Below are 15,746 nucleotides of genomic sequence, written 5' to 3'. Positions count from 1 at the left end.
TTCAGGTTGCAAGTATAGGCATTCAGAAATCATTCTGCTGAGCTTAAATTGCACTTGAATTGGGTTTATCTTTCAAAAAATAGGCACTTTTGTGTTTAAAGGTTGCAAGGTCTCAACCTAAGAAACAGTTGAGTATACTCCATCCTGTTTTCCTTTGCTTTTTTTCCCCTGCCCCCTTTAACTTCCTCTGACCTCTGAAATGTGAAGAATAGACTTGTGAGGGAAGAGCAGACTAAAAGATAGCCCTCAAATTGTTTGGAAAAGAGGAGAGAAGGATTACCTTTTCTAACTTTCTATTAACCACATATTTAAAGCCCTGTAACTAACAACATACCCTTTGCTTGCTACCTTACTCACTTGATTTAATAATAATGATGCCAACCACAGCAGTAATGATAATAGCTAGCACCTGTCGAGGAGATGTGACTGTAAGGGAAGGGAAGGGAAGCAGTATAGTTTAATGGCTAAGAGCATGAAACTCCAGAACCTGGAATCAGACAATCTGGTTTGAATCCTAAGTCAAGGTGTATGCTTCACCAAATTATTTAACTATCTTGAGCCTCAGTTTTCCCATCTGTAAATCAGGAGCGATAATCCTACTTATAGGATTCTTGAGGGAATTAAATAAGATATATTATCTCATGCAAAGTATGTGACTAGAGTAACTGCTCAGTTAATACTGGCCATTATTATTAAAGCAAATCAGACACCTCTAAGTGTGAAGCGCATTGGGCAGCTTTAAAAAAAAGTCATTCACCAAACTCGAATCAAGCATCTATTGTGTCCCAAGCACAATGCCAGGTGCAGCCTTTTCCCTTAGAGCCTTAGCTCTTGTCTCACTCTTTAGAAGCCCTGTCCAGTCCCCACAAGTGACATGAGAAAGTTCATGTTTCAAATAACTTGTGAAGCCATCACTACATATTTTTGCTCACCTTTGTTTTTGTAATACTAGATAAAAAATTCTTACTCTGAAAAAATATTTCATGATTTCATTTTCTAGTGATTATGGCATATAAACATGAAATCATATTAGGAATGAATTACAGAACGCTTATGCATGTTATTAGCTGATTCAATGGGATTTCTAAAATTACTGACGACACAAATATCTCTTTACAACCAATAAACAGAAAATAGCAGCATTCCTTAGAAGTTACTTAGGTATACACCGTAACTAAAATTGGTATTATTTTAGGTAATTAACTGAGCCACCAGTTAATCACCATGTTTGTTTCTTATAACATGCATAAATGTAGAAAGAAGAAAGAGCACAGAACCTGTAGTCTGTAGTTACAGTTTTGGTTCTGTTGTAAGATAAACTCAGTGAGCTCCAGTTCCCTTGTCTCTGAAAATCAGATAAAATTATTTTTTCTAGCCCACATCATATGGCTATTGGGCTGATCAAATATCAACAGATAAGAAAACATAAAACATGTGTTCAATCTCTCTCTTTCTCCCTCTCTCCTAATTCCTCCCCCTCCTTTCTTTATACCCATACATACATATAGGTTTTACTTTTATTATTATCACTGGATAAAATTTATCTCCTGAGAAAATGTAAAGCCAAATTCACAGATTATTTTCCAATAATATATTACTAAAACATATTTGAATGAAAGCTCTATCCGTGGTGCAGTGACTTTGGCATTCTCTAGATTGGATTTGAATCCCAGTTGTGTGTCAGAAGGAATAGAATTCACTGCAGACTTAATGAAGGGACTACTTACCACGATGTTGGAAGGGTCAGAGGAACAGATAAGAGATGCTAAGGTACTCAGACACTAGTAATGGTGGGGAATCAGTACCATCCTTAGGGCTGAAGGGACAGGTAGAGGAAACAGTGTTCCCAGAGCCCCGTTTGATCTGGAACCAGAAGAGGGGCCACCAGGCATGAGGAGTGCAGCTCGAAGAAATACTCCAATTTCTCTCTCTTCCTACCCAAACCTCACTGGAAATTAGTAGACAAGGAAGCCCAGGAGATGAAATCTGCAGAGACCAGCCTCCAGGGCATAGAGAAGGGCTGGGAATGGATCTAGGCAAAGATGTTTAGCAAATGGTCATCCTTTTCACTCTTCTGTTTCTTGAGACATCTTTTAATAGTGCTCAGCTGTCTATACGTAAGAATGGCTAAGCTTAGTCCTGTCTTCTGATCCTACGTCAGTGAGGTTTCTCCAGTCTTCTCAGCTCTCGGTGATCTCCCTCTATCTTCCTTTGTCATTGATTTTTCTTAACAGTCATTTATTAGCTGTCTTACTCCGTAAGTGCCTGTGTTGGTCTGCTGCCTATTTGCTTTTGGATCCATTCCTGGTTCAGCTCCCTTCCAGCTACAGATTGCAGGAAACCACATTTCCCAGAGTCTGCTGCCTTCTGGCTTCTGGGTAGGTTTAGCCAATGGGACGCACTAATGCAAGGCTGGAGGGCTGGAGGAGGGCAGGAGACAGAGTACTTCTCATTCTCTCTCTCTTCTTTCTCTGTTGTCTCTGGCAGCGGCTAAGTCTCTTCTGTGGCTCCAACTCCTCCTTCAGTGGCCCTGGATCCTTCTGAGTAGCTTCCTCCATAGTACTGTTTCCCACCAGGTAGGACTGGCTTGTGGACTCTGGGAATATCACCTCTTCCTGTTGTCCCTCTAGCCCTAGAGGTGGTAGTGGTTTCTCACTGTTACTAAACTCTAGTTGCTTCACTGATTCCTGTTTGGCTTCCTATCGCCTAGTAGCCAATCCCTTGTATTAAATTCACTTTGTTTGAAACACCTAGAGTGGTTTCACTTTTTCTTGCTGGATCATGCAAATATGATGTCCCTATTTTTCCCCAGACAGACTGACTATAAACCCCTCAGAGTCTTGATGTACTTGCCTGATTGTCTCAGTTACACACTTATAGTGCTTAGCATGATAAAAGCAGCACACTTAGCCAGTATTTGACCAGGAGAGCCAGGGAGGCTTTCAGAAACTGTTCAGTTGAAGGAGCTGAGTAGGTTAACAAACCTGGTGTGTTCTGTGAATGTTAGGATTCTCCCTCTTACCGGTACTCCTTGCTTTTTCTTTTTTTTAAACTACTAATCTTTAGCTGTAATACTGATGACCAGGTCTTAGATTATTGTTATAATTTCTTCTGATGAAAAGTTGAGCAATTGCTGTTTTTAGATATTTATATCCACTCGACTCCAAATGATTTGCGGGGACAGGTCATGTTGTTCTTGGTCAAAAGTTTGTCAGCCTGCTCAGTTGAAGCACTATAGCTGTCTTGCTCATTTGCATAACATTAAGTCAATGTGTCCTAGTAGGAATTATTCTGGGTTTGTGCAGTGTTTGAAGATATTCTTTGGGAACTTAGTTAGGTACCTAATATTTTTTAAAAATTGTTTTGCAAATACAGTAAAGAGGTATATTTTTGCATTTTTTCAGAGATGACCTCGATAGGAAACTTCAAGCTATTGCTGTTTCAAAACTACTGAAAAATAGCTCTGAGCAAGTGATATTTCTGGGATATATCACTTCAGCACCTGGTTCCAGAGATTATCTACAGCTCATTGAACGTGGCAATATGAAGGTAACACAATCTTCATAGGATTTCTGATTTCTTAAATAAAGTGTTTCTTCTTCATGTTTTGAAAAACCTAACCCAACATTGTAATATATATCCTGATTATCTACTGCTGCATGGAAAACTACCAAAAAACATACTGGCTTTGAGTAGCATTCATCTCTTTGCTCATAAATCTGCAATTTGGACAGGACTTAGTGGGCACAGCTCATCTCTGCTCCACACAGCTAGGTGGCTCACCTGGGGACTGGCGGAGCCACTTTGCAGATGACACATAAATGGCAAGTTGGTGGGGCTGTTGACTAGGAGCTCAGCTGGGGCTTCGGGCTCAGAGTCTTGCTTCCTCTCCGTGGGCTGCTTGGGCTTCTTTCCTGCATGATGGCTGGGTTCTAAGAGTGAGTGTCCTAAGAGAACCAGGAAGAAGTTGTATTGCCTTGTATGACCTCGCCTTGTAAGTCATATAATGTGAGTTCTGCTGTCATCACAAGCCTGCTCACATTCAAGTGGAAGAAACATAAACCCCATCTCTCGATGAGAGGAGTATCAAAGTCACATTATAAGAATGCCATATGGAAAGTGGATTATTATAGCCATGTGTAGAAAATACAATCTGCCACATTGTACAAGTTAATCATGATGAGAGTAAAAGATAAAATGGCATACAGAGAGGCTGGCTGATCAGGGCCTTACTAAATGACACTGAATTTGTCCTTACCTGTTCAGGTCCCAAACGGTTGAATTTCTCAGTGTATCCAGATATAATCATACTCTGGGAAACTGACAGACAAATCAAATCCTTGAGACATATATACACTAGAAGGTTAAATACATTAGTTTATAATGAGAAATACAATTATTATATTTAGTTAAGCCCTATGTAGATTTCTTGGTCCTTTACATGTCTTTTTTTTGTGCTTCATGGTCTTGAGATAATACCTGCAAACAAAAAAACTTATCCATTTTATCAAGTGCTTGGAAAGACAGGTGAGAGAGAGTTGTATGATGAGGGTATTCTGTATGTGACAGAAAACACAAAACGACAGTGGCTTAAATAAGAGAAGTATAGCTCTTTATGTAAAAGTCTGGGCTGGTGATTCACCACTGGTACGGCACTTTGTGGTATCGGCAGTGTGCTCCTTCTATCTTGTGGCTCCGCATTACAAGGCTTCCACTCCCAAGTTTGCCTCATGGTCCAAGATGGCAGCATCCTTGTTCTAGTTAGCAAGAGGGAGGAAGGAATACAGAGGGGACCAAGAGCATATGCAAGTTATCTCTAAGGCAAATTCCAGGAAACTGACCTCTTCTACCTACATTTCATTGACTGGAATTTAGTCGTTGGCCATACCTCACTGTACGGGAAGTTGAGAGATGCAAAATTTAATCTTGATACCCTTATACCTAGCTAAAAATCCTACAACTTTGGAAGAGGGGCAAGGCAGATATTAGGGAGATGAGTTAATCTCTGCCCTAGTGGATAAGGCAGAAGTGGAGTCAAGATGGACTCCTAATTTTGGCTTTGGTCAGAGGGTTTATAATGGTGACCCTTATTATTATAGAGAATACATAAGGAAGAAGAGTTTTGCAAAGAAGATGAGTTCAGCTTTAGGTTGAATTGAGGCAACTGTGGGATATTAGTGGAGCTGTCCATTAGGCAGCTGGACATATGGATCTGGAACTGAGAAGGGCTGTCAGGACTAGAGATACAGATTAAGGGGTTGCCACCATCTAGGTGATCATTAAAACCATGGAAGGGGACGATATTGCTTATGGAGTTAGAGAATTGCAAGAGGAAGACCAAAGAAAACTCCTGATAGAGTCACATTTAGTGTGGCTACCATGGGGGTGATGGGTGAGGGAAGAGGAGGGAAATTATCTCAGAAAAGAGATTAAGGAGAAGTCAGAGGAGTAAGAGGAAAATCTGGAGAGTGGAATCACAGGGGTTGCATTAGTTATTTATTAGTGTATCACTGTGTAAGCTACAAACCTTAGTGGCTTAAAAAGAACAATGGTCCAATATCCACATGACTCTGTGGGTCTACTGAGTGGTTTTCTGTTCTTGCCTGCATTCACTCGTGGAGTCAGCTGGTGGCTGTGGCTGGGGAGGTCTGACATGTCCCCACTCACTGGTCTGGGGCCTTGGTGCTGGCTATTGGCTGGGCTTCTCTCTCTATGTAGTCTCTTATCACTCACTAGCCTACCTGGTGCCACATTTACCAGCTTTGTGACCTTGAGGCAAGTTATTTAACCTTTCTGGGCCTCAATGTCCACATCTATAAAGAGGGGATAGTAATACCTATTGTATCATCGGGTTGTTCTGAGGATGAAAATAAAGTAATGCCTGAAAAGCCCTAAGCCTTGCATGTAGGAGGCACTTAATAAGTGGTAGCTACATATTTGTATTGTGTACATCTGGCTGTATGTATCAAATCACATTAGATAAATGTATAAGTATATGGTCTACAAAGTATAGAAGAATACTAGACAAGATGATATTTGGCAAATTTAAGAAAAAATTGATTGTATCCTAATAAGAGAGAGAATTTGTGTGTGTGTGTGTGTGTGTGTGTGTGTGTGTGTGTGTGTAAGAGGAATTTTATTTGATTTTTATTTAATACTCTGTTGGGTTCCACTGGCACAGTCAGAAGCTGTGTCAAGATTGGCAGTGGACAGACACTATCAAACTCTTAGAGGTAAACATAGGCAGAACACGCTATGACATAAATCACAGCAAGATCCTTTTTGACTCACCTCCTAGAGAAATGGAAATAAAAACAAAAATAAACAAATGGGACCTAATGAAACTTAAAAGCTTTTGCACAACAAAGGAAACCATAAACAAGATGAAAAGACAACCCTCAGAATGGGAGAAAATATTTGGAAACGAAGCAACTGACAAAGGATTAATCTCCAAAATATACAAACAGCTCACGCAGCTCAATATCAAAAAAAACAAACAACCCAATCCAAAAATGGGCAGAAGACCTAAATAGACATTTCTCCAACAAACACATGAAAAGATGCTCAACATCACGAATCATTAGAGAAATGCAAATCAAAACTACAATGAGGTATCACCTCACACCAGTCAGAATGGCCATCATTAAAAAATCTACAAACAATAAATGCTGGAGAAAGTGTGGAGAAAAGGGAACCCTCTTGCACTGTTGGTGGGAATGTAAATTGATACAGCCACTATGGAGAACAGTATGGAGGTTCCTTTTTTTTTTTTTTTAATTAATTAATTAATTAATTTATGGCTGTGTTGGGTCTTCGTTTCTGTGCGAGGGCTTTCTCTAGTTGTGGCAAGTGGGGGCCACTCTTCATCGCGGTGCGCGGGCCTCTCACTATAGTGGCCTCTCTTGTTGCGGAGCACAGGCTCCAGACGCACAGGCTCAGCAGTTGTGGCTCACGGGCCTAGTCGCTCCGCGGCATGTGGGATCTTCCCAGACCAGGGCTCGAACCCGTGTCCCCTGCATTGGCAGGCGGATTCTCAACCACTGCACCACCAGGGAAGCCCTGGAGGTTCCTTAAAATACTAAAAATAGAACTACCATATGACCCAGCAATCCCACTACTGGGCATATACCCTGAGAAAACCATAATTCAAAAAGAGTCATGTACCACATGTACCACAATGTTCATTGCAGCTCTATTCACGATAGCCAGGACGTGGAAGCAACCTAAGTGTCCATCGACAGATGAATGGATAAAGAAGATGTGGCACATATATACAATGGAATATTACTCAGCCATAAAAAGAAACGAAATTGAGTTACTTGTAGTGAGGTGGATCGACCTAGAGTCTGTCATACAGAGGGAAGTAAGTCAGAAAGAGAAAAACAAATACCGTATGCTGACACATATATATGGAATCTAAAAAAAAAAAAAAAGGTTCTGAAGAACCTAGGGTCAGGACAGGAATAAAGACACAGATGTAGAGAATGGACTTGAGGACATGGAGAGGGGGAAGGGTAAGCTGGGACAAAGTGAGAGAGTGGCATGGACATATATACACTACCAAATGTAAAATAGATAGCTAGTGGGAAGCAGCCGCATAGCACAGGGAGATCAGCTTGGTGCTTTGTGACCACCTAGAGAGGTGGGATAGGGAGGGTGGGAGGGAGACCCAAGAGAGAGGAGATATGGGGATATATGTATATGTATAGCTGATTCACTTTGTTATAAAGCAGAAACTAACACACCATTGTAAAGCAATTATACTCCAATAAAGATGTTAAAAAAAAAAAGATTTGCAGTGGATTCTCATATAACTTTTTCTATTAGGAACTTTATTAATGCAGAGAGGAGTTTTAATCATAAATGCTTGAGTGAACAGATATTTCTCTTTAAGAAATGAATATTTAAATTCTGTAGTCTTAAAATTTGAGAGCAACTTTTTAAAACCTAATAAATAAAAAGATAGTAAAACATATTCATAGTTGATTAACCCCACTATATACAGTTGAATGACTAAATTTTTATCTCTTTCCAAGGCAAACAAGAGCAGTACCTTTAGAATTTATTTGCTTTTTTTATCATTAAAATTTTTTAATTTAATTTTTAAAATGTATTACAGTTTTTCCATGTATACAAAAGTCATAGTTGATATGTGTGTGATATGTAAGTAATAGTAAAGATTAATTAACAAGCATTCATGTGTCCACCACCAAGCTTAAGAAAAAAAATTAGTACATAATAAATTGTGGTGTGTTCTTTGTGATTTAAAAATATTTTTTAAATTAAATTTTAATAGTAAAATTTAGTCAACATAGTCAAAAGTCAGGTATATTTTTTAAAAGAAGAAAATGAATATTTCTTTAATATAAAAGCTCCATATTTAGAGTTTTGCCAACACATTACAGAAAAAAATGTTTATGTTCTGATTTTCTGATGAAAAGTAACGCTGGTCTCAAGCTTTCAACGTCAAATAGACTCATGATTACTTCTGAAACGTGTGTTGCCAGTGACTCAATTTAACAAACAGACTGAGCTCCTGCCAAATGCCAGCCTTCCTGCCAGGAACCAGGGAGCCTAGGTGATTGAGTCTTTCTGCTCAGGAAGGGGAGAGTGGAGACATCTAAACAATTAACTGTACAGAGTGGTGTAGCTGGTGCGCATAAAGGACTACACAGGATGACCGATGAGCATGCAGTCAATTCTGCTTGGGATGAGAGACTTGGAAACCTGTGCAGAGCCAGTACCATGTTGTGATTGCTGCCTAACTCCCTCTCTAGACCACCTTCATGTTTTACTCCCAGCATCTCATACTGGGGCTAGATGGGCATATGGTAGGTGCTCCAAAAATATCTATAGAATGAATAAATGATTTTGACCTTAAAAAATCAGTAGGAGTCAGGCAGAGAAAATAGCAGGCACAAAAGAAAGGCATATTTATTACTGTAGCTCATACATTTTCTTGGCAATTCAGAATAGAGCACCGTTTTTAATGCTTTAAACATTCTCTTCTCTCTTCATTATTAGGATATTGACAGCACAGATCAAGACAGATGGTGTGAATACATTATGTATCGAGGGCTGATCAAGTAAGCATAGATGTTTGATTGTTGTTTTTTTTTCTTTTTCTTTCTTCCTTTTTTTTTTTTTTTTGGATTGTTGTTTTTCTTAATATACTGTTATTGTGATCTTTTGGGTCTATCCTGGAAGGAAAAACTTTCTGGAAGCAATTAGTTAATTGTGTTACTTTTCATAAACATTGATTTGACTAGTTACCCAGTTTAACATTTTTTTCAATGTATAGCCTAATGATTTAAGAAGGAGTAAATGGTTAAGCAAATTAAGTTTAATTATGCAAAGAGGATACTGTGTGAGTTATTAAGCATGATAATTATGTAACTGTCAGTACATGTTAGGAATGGCACCATTTTTGACTGTATGCCATGGTGGAAACAGCATGGACCGTGGACTTGAGTTCCAGCTTTGCCAGCTTCTAATCATGTAATCTTGGGTAAGGTAACTACCTTGTTGGAGCCACTACTATATTGTGGTGAGCTCTCAAGGTAGATTATACTTTTAAAAAATATCACCCTATGTCATCCCATATCAAAAAGTAAATATTATCCATATATATATAAAAATTCAAAAATACTGTAGCTGAAAGATCTCAAAATTCAAACACGTAACTGTGTAAATTTGTTTTGAAGGCAGTGTTGCTTTAAACAAAGCAAAGAGCACTTTAATATCAAAAAAGGGACTAATCAGTCAGTCACTTATTCAGCAAGTATTTATTAAATACCTATTACATGATTGGCATTGTTCTAGGCATTGGGGATATAACAGGAACAAAATAAAATCCTTGACTCGTGGAGCTTCCACTCCAGTGGAAAGAGACAGAAAGTAAGCACGTAAGGAATAGACTATGCCAGGTGGTGATAAATGTGATGAGAAGGATGAATAAAGCCAGGTAAGAAGGGTGGGGAGTGCCGAGGGTGGGCAGGGTCACTGTTCTGATGGGGTGCTGTTCAGGCAGCAGCCCGAATGAGGGGGGAGTCCGCCTGCATACATCCTGAGAAGAGCATCCAGGCAGAGGGAAGAGGAAGTGCAAGAGTTTGAGGAGGGCATGCTTGGTATTTTTGGGTAACAGTGAGGAGGCCAGCACAGCTGGAGTAGAGTGAGATGGGAGGTGATGTGAGAGAGGTAAGGAGGGACAGATCTTGTTGACAGTGATGGATTCACAGGCGCCTCCACTTACAGGGTTCTTTAGTGGATGCAACATGCTGGAGACCATCCCTGAAACTCATCTTGAAATTCCGTTAGTACAGAATCTGTTTGGAGCTATTTGACCTGAGGACTCTTAACTACCCTCCTTGGGGCAGTGCTGGGAACTGTGGGACAGTGGGGGCTTCTAGGATGGACCTCTCTGGGCCTTAGTTCCTCCTCCATACAGAGCAGTTCATCACCTGGAGGCATCTTGGCATTGCCTGCCTGAAGAGGGGAGCTGGTGTGGAACTGATCACCTCTTAGGTAACCTTCTGTTCTAAGATCTGTGATCTACATTGATGAAAGAAATGGTTGCCTTCTGGAGATGATATAGAATCACAGGGTCAACTTCTCTCCCTTTGGAGATATGGCTTGCTCACTTATGAGTCACAGTCTGGTGAAAGCAAACCATTAGGTTCTACTGTTCTTTACCCCATTTGCCATTCAACAAGTACTGATGGAGCATAATGTATCTCAGCCACCAGAGGTATAGCAGTGAACATTCAGAGAAGCATCCCTCAACTGGCTGAGGGAAGATAGACAATGATTGGAATGATGGAGTCAATAATTCCATTGTGTCTTATTTTAGGAGGTGATAACTATAGTGAGGAAAACTTGAGCAGGATAAGGAACATCCAGAATATGGAGATGGGATGCAGTTGTAAATAGGGGTTTGGGTAGGTCTTAATGAGAAGTTGACATTAGAGCTAAGATTTGAAGGAGTGGCCCATGTGGCTGTCTGGGAAAAGACCTTTCCAGGTAGAGGGACCAGCTAGTGCAAAAGCCCAAAGGCAGGAGGGCTGATGTTTTTGAAGAAAAGTGATATTCGTGGGGCAGGAGTGTGTATATGGAGATGGAGGTAAAGGAGGTAAGTGGGGAGTGTGTGGGCAGCGAGGGAAGGGAGCAGGTCTTGTGGACTCTTATGAAGGACTTTGGATATTACTTAGTAAATTGGTTCCTGGATAATTTCATTGGTTCATATGCTTACTGAGGTGGCCAGGGAGGCCCCTGAGATGCTAAGCTCATTCTGGTTACACTAATAATTCAGAAACTCTAAAGACCCAGCACATACCCATATGGCTGCAGGACAGATAGCTTGACTATTATTTTGGTGTTTCCAAAACATTAAGGTGGGAGGGAGCATGCTAGTTTTGTAAAGTATATGATATCTCAGATTGAGAACACTGCTTCTGTTTAAATTCATATTAAAGTGGTTGCTTTAATGGGGATATTAGAATTTCTAGAAGACAGTTTATGATATAGACTGAAAAAGGTATATATTCAAGACGTAAAAATTGTTAGTTGCCAAGGGACAGGGGTATTTATAGTATTTATAGTACCAGTGCCCATAATAGTTAATCACTGGGCTCTGTTTGTACATTTGTGGCCCAAGACCTTCTTTGTCTCTCCTTAGGAGAGTGGGATGGCAAATATATGTGTATATTTAGAAATATTTGGGGCTTCCCTGGTGACGCAGTGGTTGAGAGTCTGCCTGCCAATGCAGGGGACACGGGTTCGAGCCCTGGTCTGGGAGGATCCCACGTGCCGCGGAGCAACTGGGCCTGTGAGCCACAACTACTGAGCCTGCGCGTCTGGAGCCTGTGCTCCGCAACAAGAGAGGCTGCGACAGTGAAAGGCCCGTGCACCGCGATGAAGAGTGGCCCCCGCTTGCCGCAACTAGAGAAAGCCCTCGCACAGAAACAAAGACCCAACACAGCCAAAAAACAAATTAATTAATTAAAAAAAAAAAAAAGAAATATTTGGAGATATATATATATACACACATACATATAGTGACTATGACTGTCAGAGATGGTATATTAGTCTGCTTAGGCTGTCATAACAAAATACCATAGACTGGGTGCCTTTAACAACAGAAACTACTTTTCTCATGCTTCTGGAGACAGAGGGAAAGAGCATGCATGCTCTGTGATATCTCTTCTTTAAGGACACTAATCCTATTGGAACAGGGACCCACCCTTATGACCTCATTTAACTTAATTACTTTCTTAGAGGCTCTATCTCCAAATATGGCTACACTGGGGCAGGGGGTTAGGGCTACAGCATATGAATTTGGGGGGAGGAAACACAGATGTTTAGTCTGTAACAGACAGGAAGGTAATTTTGAAAATACCAAAATTAATGAAGTTAGGACTACTGTTACTCAGTTTCTGTCCACAAAACCAATTCTATAAACTTTACCTTGATCATCTAATTCAATGCCCTGCTCTCAGTAGGCACTTAATAAATATTTACTGGACAACAACGAGAGAGTCCCTGTTTTAGTAGAAGATTTGGATTGTCAGGTTCCTTATCGTCAAGGACTTTTTGAAGGCTGTGTCTATGAAATGGGTTAGAACTTTGATCTTAGAGATTTGGGAAATAAATAACCTAGATTTACTAGAGACAGTGACATAGAATTACAGGGAACTGCACAGATTTGGGACCTGAGCTTAGACAAATGCATTAACCTGTCAGACAACTCAGACCCACATCTGATGCCATCATAGCTCTTCTCTTACCTGCTGTGGTGGGCAGATTTGCTGCCTCCACTGGTTCCAGCTCTGGGTTTCTGTCTCTATTTTGTATGGAGTTACAGGTTTTAAGTGTTCCTCCTACTGCCACTGTGGCCCAAGCCCCCATCGTCTTTTACCTAAATTGTTGCAGTGGCCTCCTAACTGGTATCTCTGCTTTGATCCTTTCCCTGGAGTCTGCTCTCTACACAGTAGCCACTGCATCTCTGCACAAAACTCCTTGGATTACCATTTCATTCTCAGAAGAAAATCTCAAGTCTGTCAGGAAGGCTTTGCATCATCTGCTGCCCCCACCCCCGTGCAAACTCAGGTTCCCCCTATGCACTCCACTCCAGTCATTGTGGAGTTGGTTCTCAGAAAAGCCAAGCACGTTCTACCCCAGGACCTTTGCATTTGCTGTTCCCGTTCCCTAGAACGCCCTTCCTCCAATACCTGTATGGTTTGCTCTCTCACTTCATTCAACTTTTTGCTCAAACGTCACTTTGTCAGAGAGTTATGCTCTGACCATCCACTATAAAATAACAGCCTCTGCCACCTAGCATGCCCTGTCCTCTGTACCCTGCTTGTTCCCCCATAGTACTTGGGTACTGATCACCATACATATATACATATTTAATTTGTTCTCCCCAACTAGGATGAAAGCTCTATGAGGGCAAGACCTTCGTTTTGTTCACTGTTTATCCCCAGTACCTGAACAATGCCTGCATGTAGTAGGGACGGGCTATGTATTTGTTTTTTAAATAAATGAATGACTGAAGCTGACATTTTTTTTTTTAATTTTTATAGCTACTTTATTTATTTATTTATTTATTTATTTATTTATTTATTTATTTTTGGCTGTGTTGGGTCCCCGGTTCGTGGGAGGGCTTTCTCCAGCCGCGGCAAGCGGGGGCCACTCCTCATCGCGGTGCGGGGACCGCTCTTCATCGCGGTGCGCGGGCCCCCCACCACCGCGGCCCCCCCCCGCCGCGGGGCACAGGCTCCAGACGCGCAGGCTCAGCAGCTGCGGCCCACGGGCCCAGCCGCTCCGCGGCATGTGGGATCCCCCCAGACCAGGGCCCGAACCCGCGTCCCCCGCATCAGCAGGCAGACTCCCAACCACTGCGCCACCAGGGAAGCCCTGAAGCTGACATTTTTTAAGAGGCAAAGTATAAATAAAATAAAATGAATTCTTGGCTGCTTATGGTTCTCCCATTTTTCCACGTGAGCTTCTCTATAACTATCCAGAGAGACAACATCTACAAAATGCTTTGAATTTCCTGGAGAACCAAAAGATGTAAGCAAAAACAAGATGTACAATTTTTTCAGACATGAAAATTGTGCAGTTTTTCAGGCATTAAAAATCTTTTATTTTAGATGTTTCATTGTGAATGAAAATGTACATGAGGTTTTTTTTAGGTGAGAAAGAATTTAGGATTTTTTAAGGTAAGAAAGAATTTAGGCCTATGCTCCTGTCATTCTGAAGAATTCCTGCTATTGACGCAAAACAAATGTGTGAGAGGCAATTTGTACAGACAGAATATTCATTAGTGTAATAAAGTAGAGTCAGTTTGCCAAGTATGTTTAGTTAATTAAACCTATGTGCATATTCCTTATTCATTTATATCATAAAAGCAATATTTTGATAAATATTTAGAGTAATAAATCAAGTTAATTCTAGTGATATACAGAGTAGAGTTAGAAATGGGAAATTGGATTAATAATGAAGGTGTTATCTATAATACTAGATCTCATCAGACTTCTGTATGATAATAAAATCTTTACAAACCATTTGTTTCTGCCACAGATTGGGTTATGCAAGAATCTCCCATGCTGAGCTGAGTGACTCTGAAATTCAGATGGCCAAATTTAGGATCCCTGATGATCCCATTAATTATAGAGACAACCAGAAAGTGGTCACAGACCCCAGGGAAGTTCCCAAGAAAATTAACTTCAATCCCAGGTGAGTGAGTTCCTTTATGTTGTGAACTACAGCTATGAGGTTGTCCATCCCCTCTCAGGACCTAAATATTACCTCACAATGAGCTACAAATTAGATTCGGTTCTAGAGGTTTATTCATGTTAAGGGAGCTCCTGGTAAAGATTATGACATCCTACTTGGGTTGAAGTTATGATCCCTGCTTTCTGGGATAGAGAAACGTGTTGAAGTCCCAACCTCAGGCAAAAAGATCAATGGCACCATCACCGTCATAATAGCTAACATTAAAGTGTTTTTGTGTCCTAGACCCTGTTCTAGATGTGTCGTGTGTTGTCTCGATGAATCCACATTGGATCAGTCCTCTTGTTATCCCCATTTTAGAGGTAAGGAAGCTTAGGCTGAGGAACATAACTTCATCAGGGTTACGTGGCTGGTCAGGGACAGAGCCAACAAGTGGGAAGGAAGCCTGTTAGTATCATTGGGTTGCTGTGATTCTCAGCGCTGGCTGCACTTAGACTCACCTGGAGAGCTTTTAAAAACTCCCTCTGCCTGGGTCCCACCCCAGACCAATTCATCAGAACCTCTTGGTGATACATGGGCTTTGGGTTAAAAAATAATCTTTCCAGGTTATTCTAATGTGCAGTAAGAATTGAGACTATGGAGAGTGGATTATTTATTTCCATTACAGATACTCTACCCTCTGAAATATGTTGGGTGTTGTTTAGTTTTAAATAGAGGTTATCTGAGAAACCTATTTGCAGCAAAACATGTGATTTGGAATAGTTGCTCTTTTTTCCTCCCATGACTGGATAATGAGAGGAAATGTCTGCCTCAAACCAGACCCAGAATATGTCATATACCTTGTTAGTATTATTTGACATTTCTACTACTTTTACCAACTAGTAGCTATAGAAACTTCTCAGATGTCATTTTGTTTGGGGGGGAAGTGACATTTATCCATTCTCTTTTTCTTCCTTGTCTCTCCTTACAAGAAAAAACTGTATCAAAGTGTAGGCAGCAAACGTAAGGAGAGC

The 15,746-nt window shown here is 40.7% G+C and overlaps 1 protein-coding gene across 1 annotated transcript in view; it reads left to right on the top strand.

Moving 5' to 3' along the window:
* Window positions 1-15,746, top strand: part of CWH43 (cell wall biogenesis 43 C-terminal homolog) — a gene marked incomplete at its 5' end in the record, with an annotated part of 73,303 nt that overhangs the window by 34,053 nt on the left and 23,504 nt on the right. Inside the window, 4 exons of the mRNA XM_082389852.1 lie at window positions 3,405-3,549; window positions 9,025-9,086; window positions 14,581-14,736; window positions 15,019-15,095. Coding sequence (XP_082245978.1) covers window positions 3,405-3,549; window positions 9,025-9,086; window positions 14,581-14,736; window positions 15,019-15,095 — 440 coding nt within the window. The remainder of the gene's footprint in view (window positions 1-3,404; window positions 3,550-9,024; window positions 9,087-14,580; window positions 14,737-15,018; window positions 15,096-15,746) is intronic.

The sequence above is a fragment of the Balaenoptera borealis genome (genome assembly GCF_965194805.1).
Source record: "Balaenoptera borealis genome assembly, chromosome: 4".
NCBI classification, from domain to species: domain Eukaryota; kingdom Metazoa; phylum Chordata; class Mammalia; order Artiodactyla; family Balaenopteridae; genus Balaenoptera; species Balaenoptera borealis.
The sequence above is the reverse complement of the archived record's forward strand: the minus strand, read 5'-3'. Positions and strand labels throughout refer to the sequence as shown.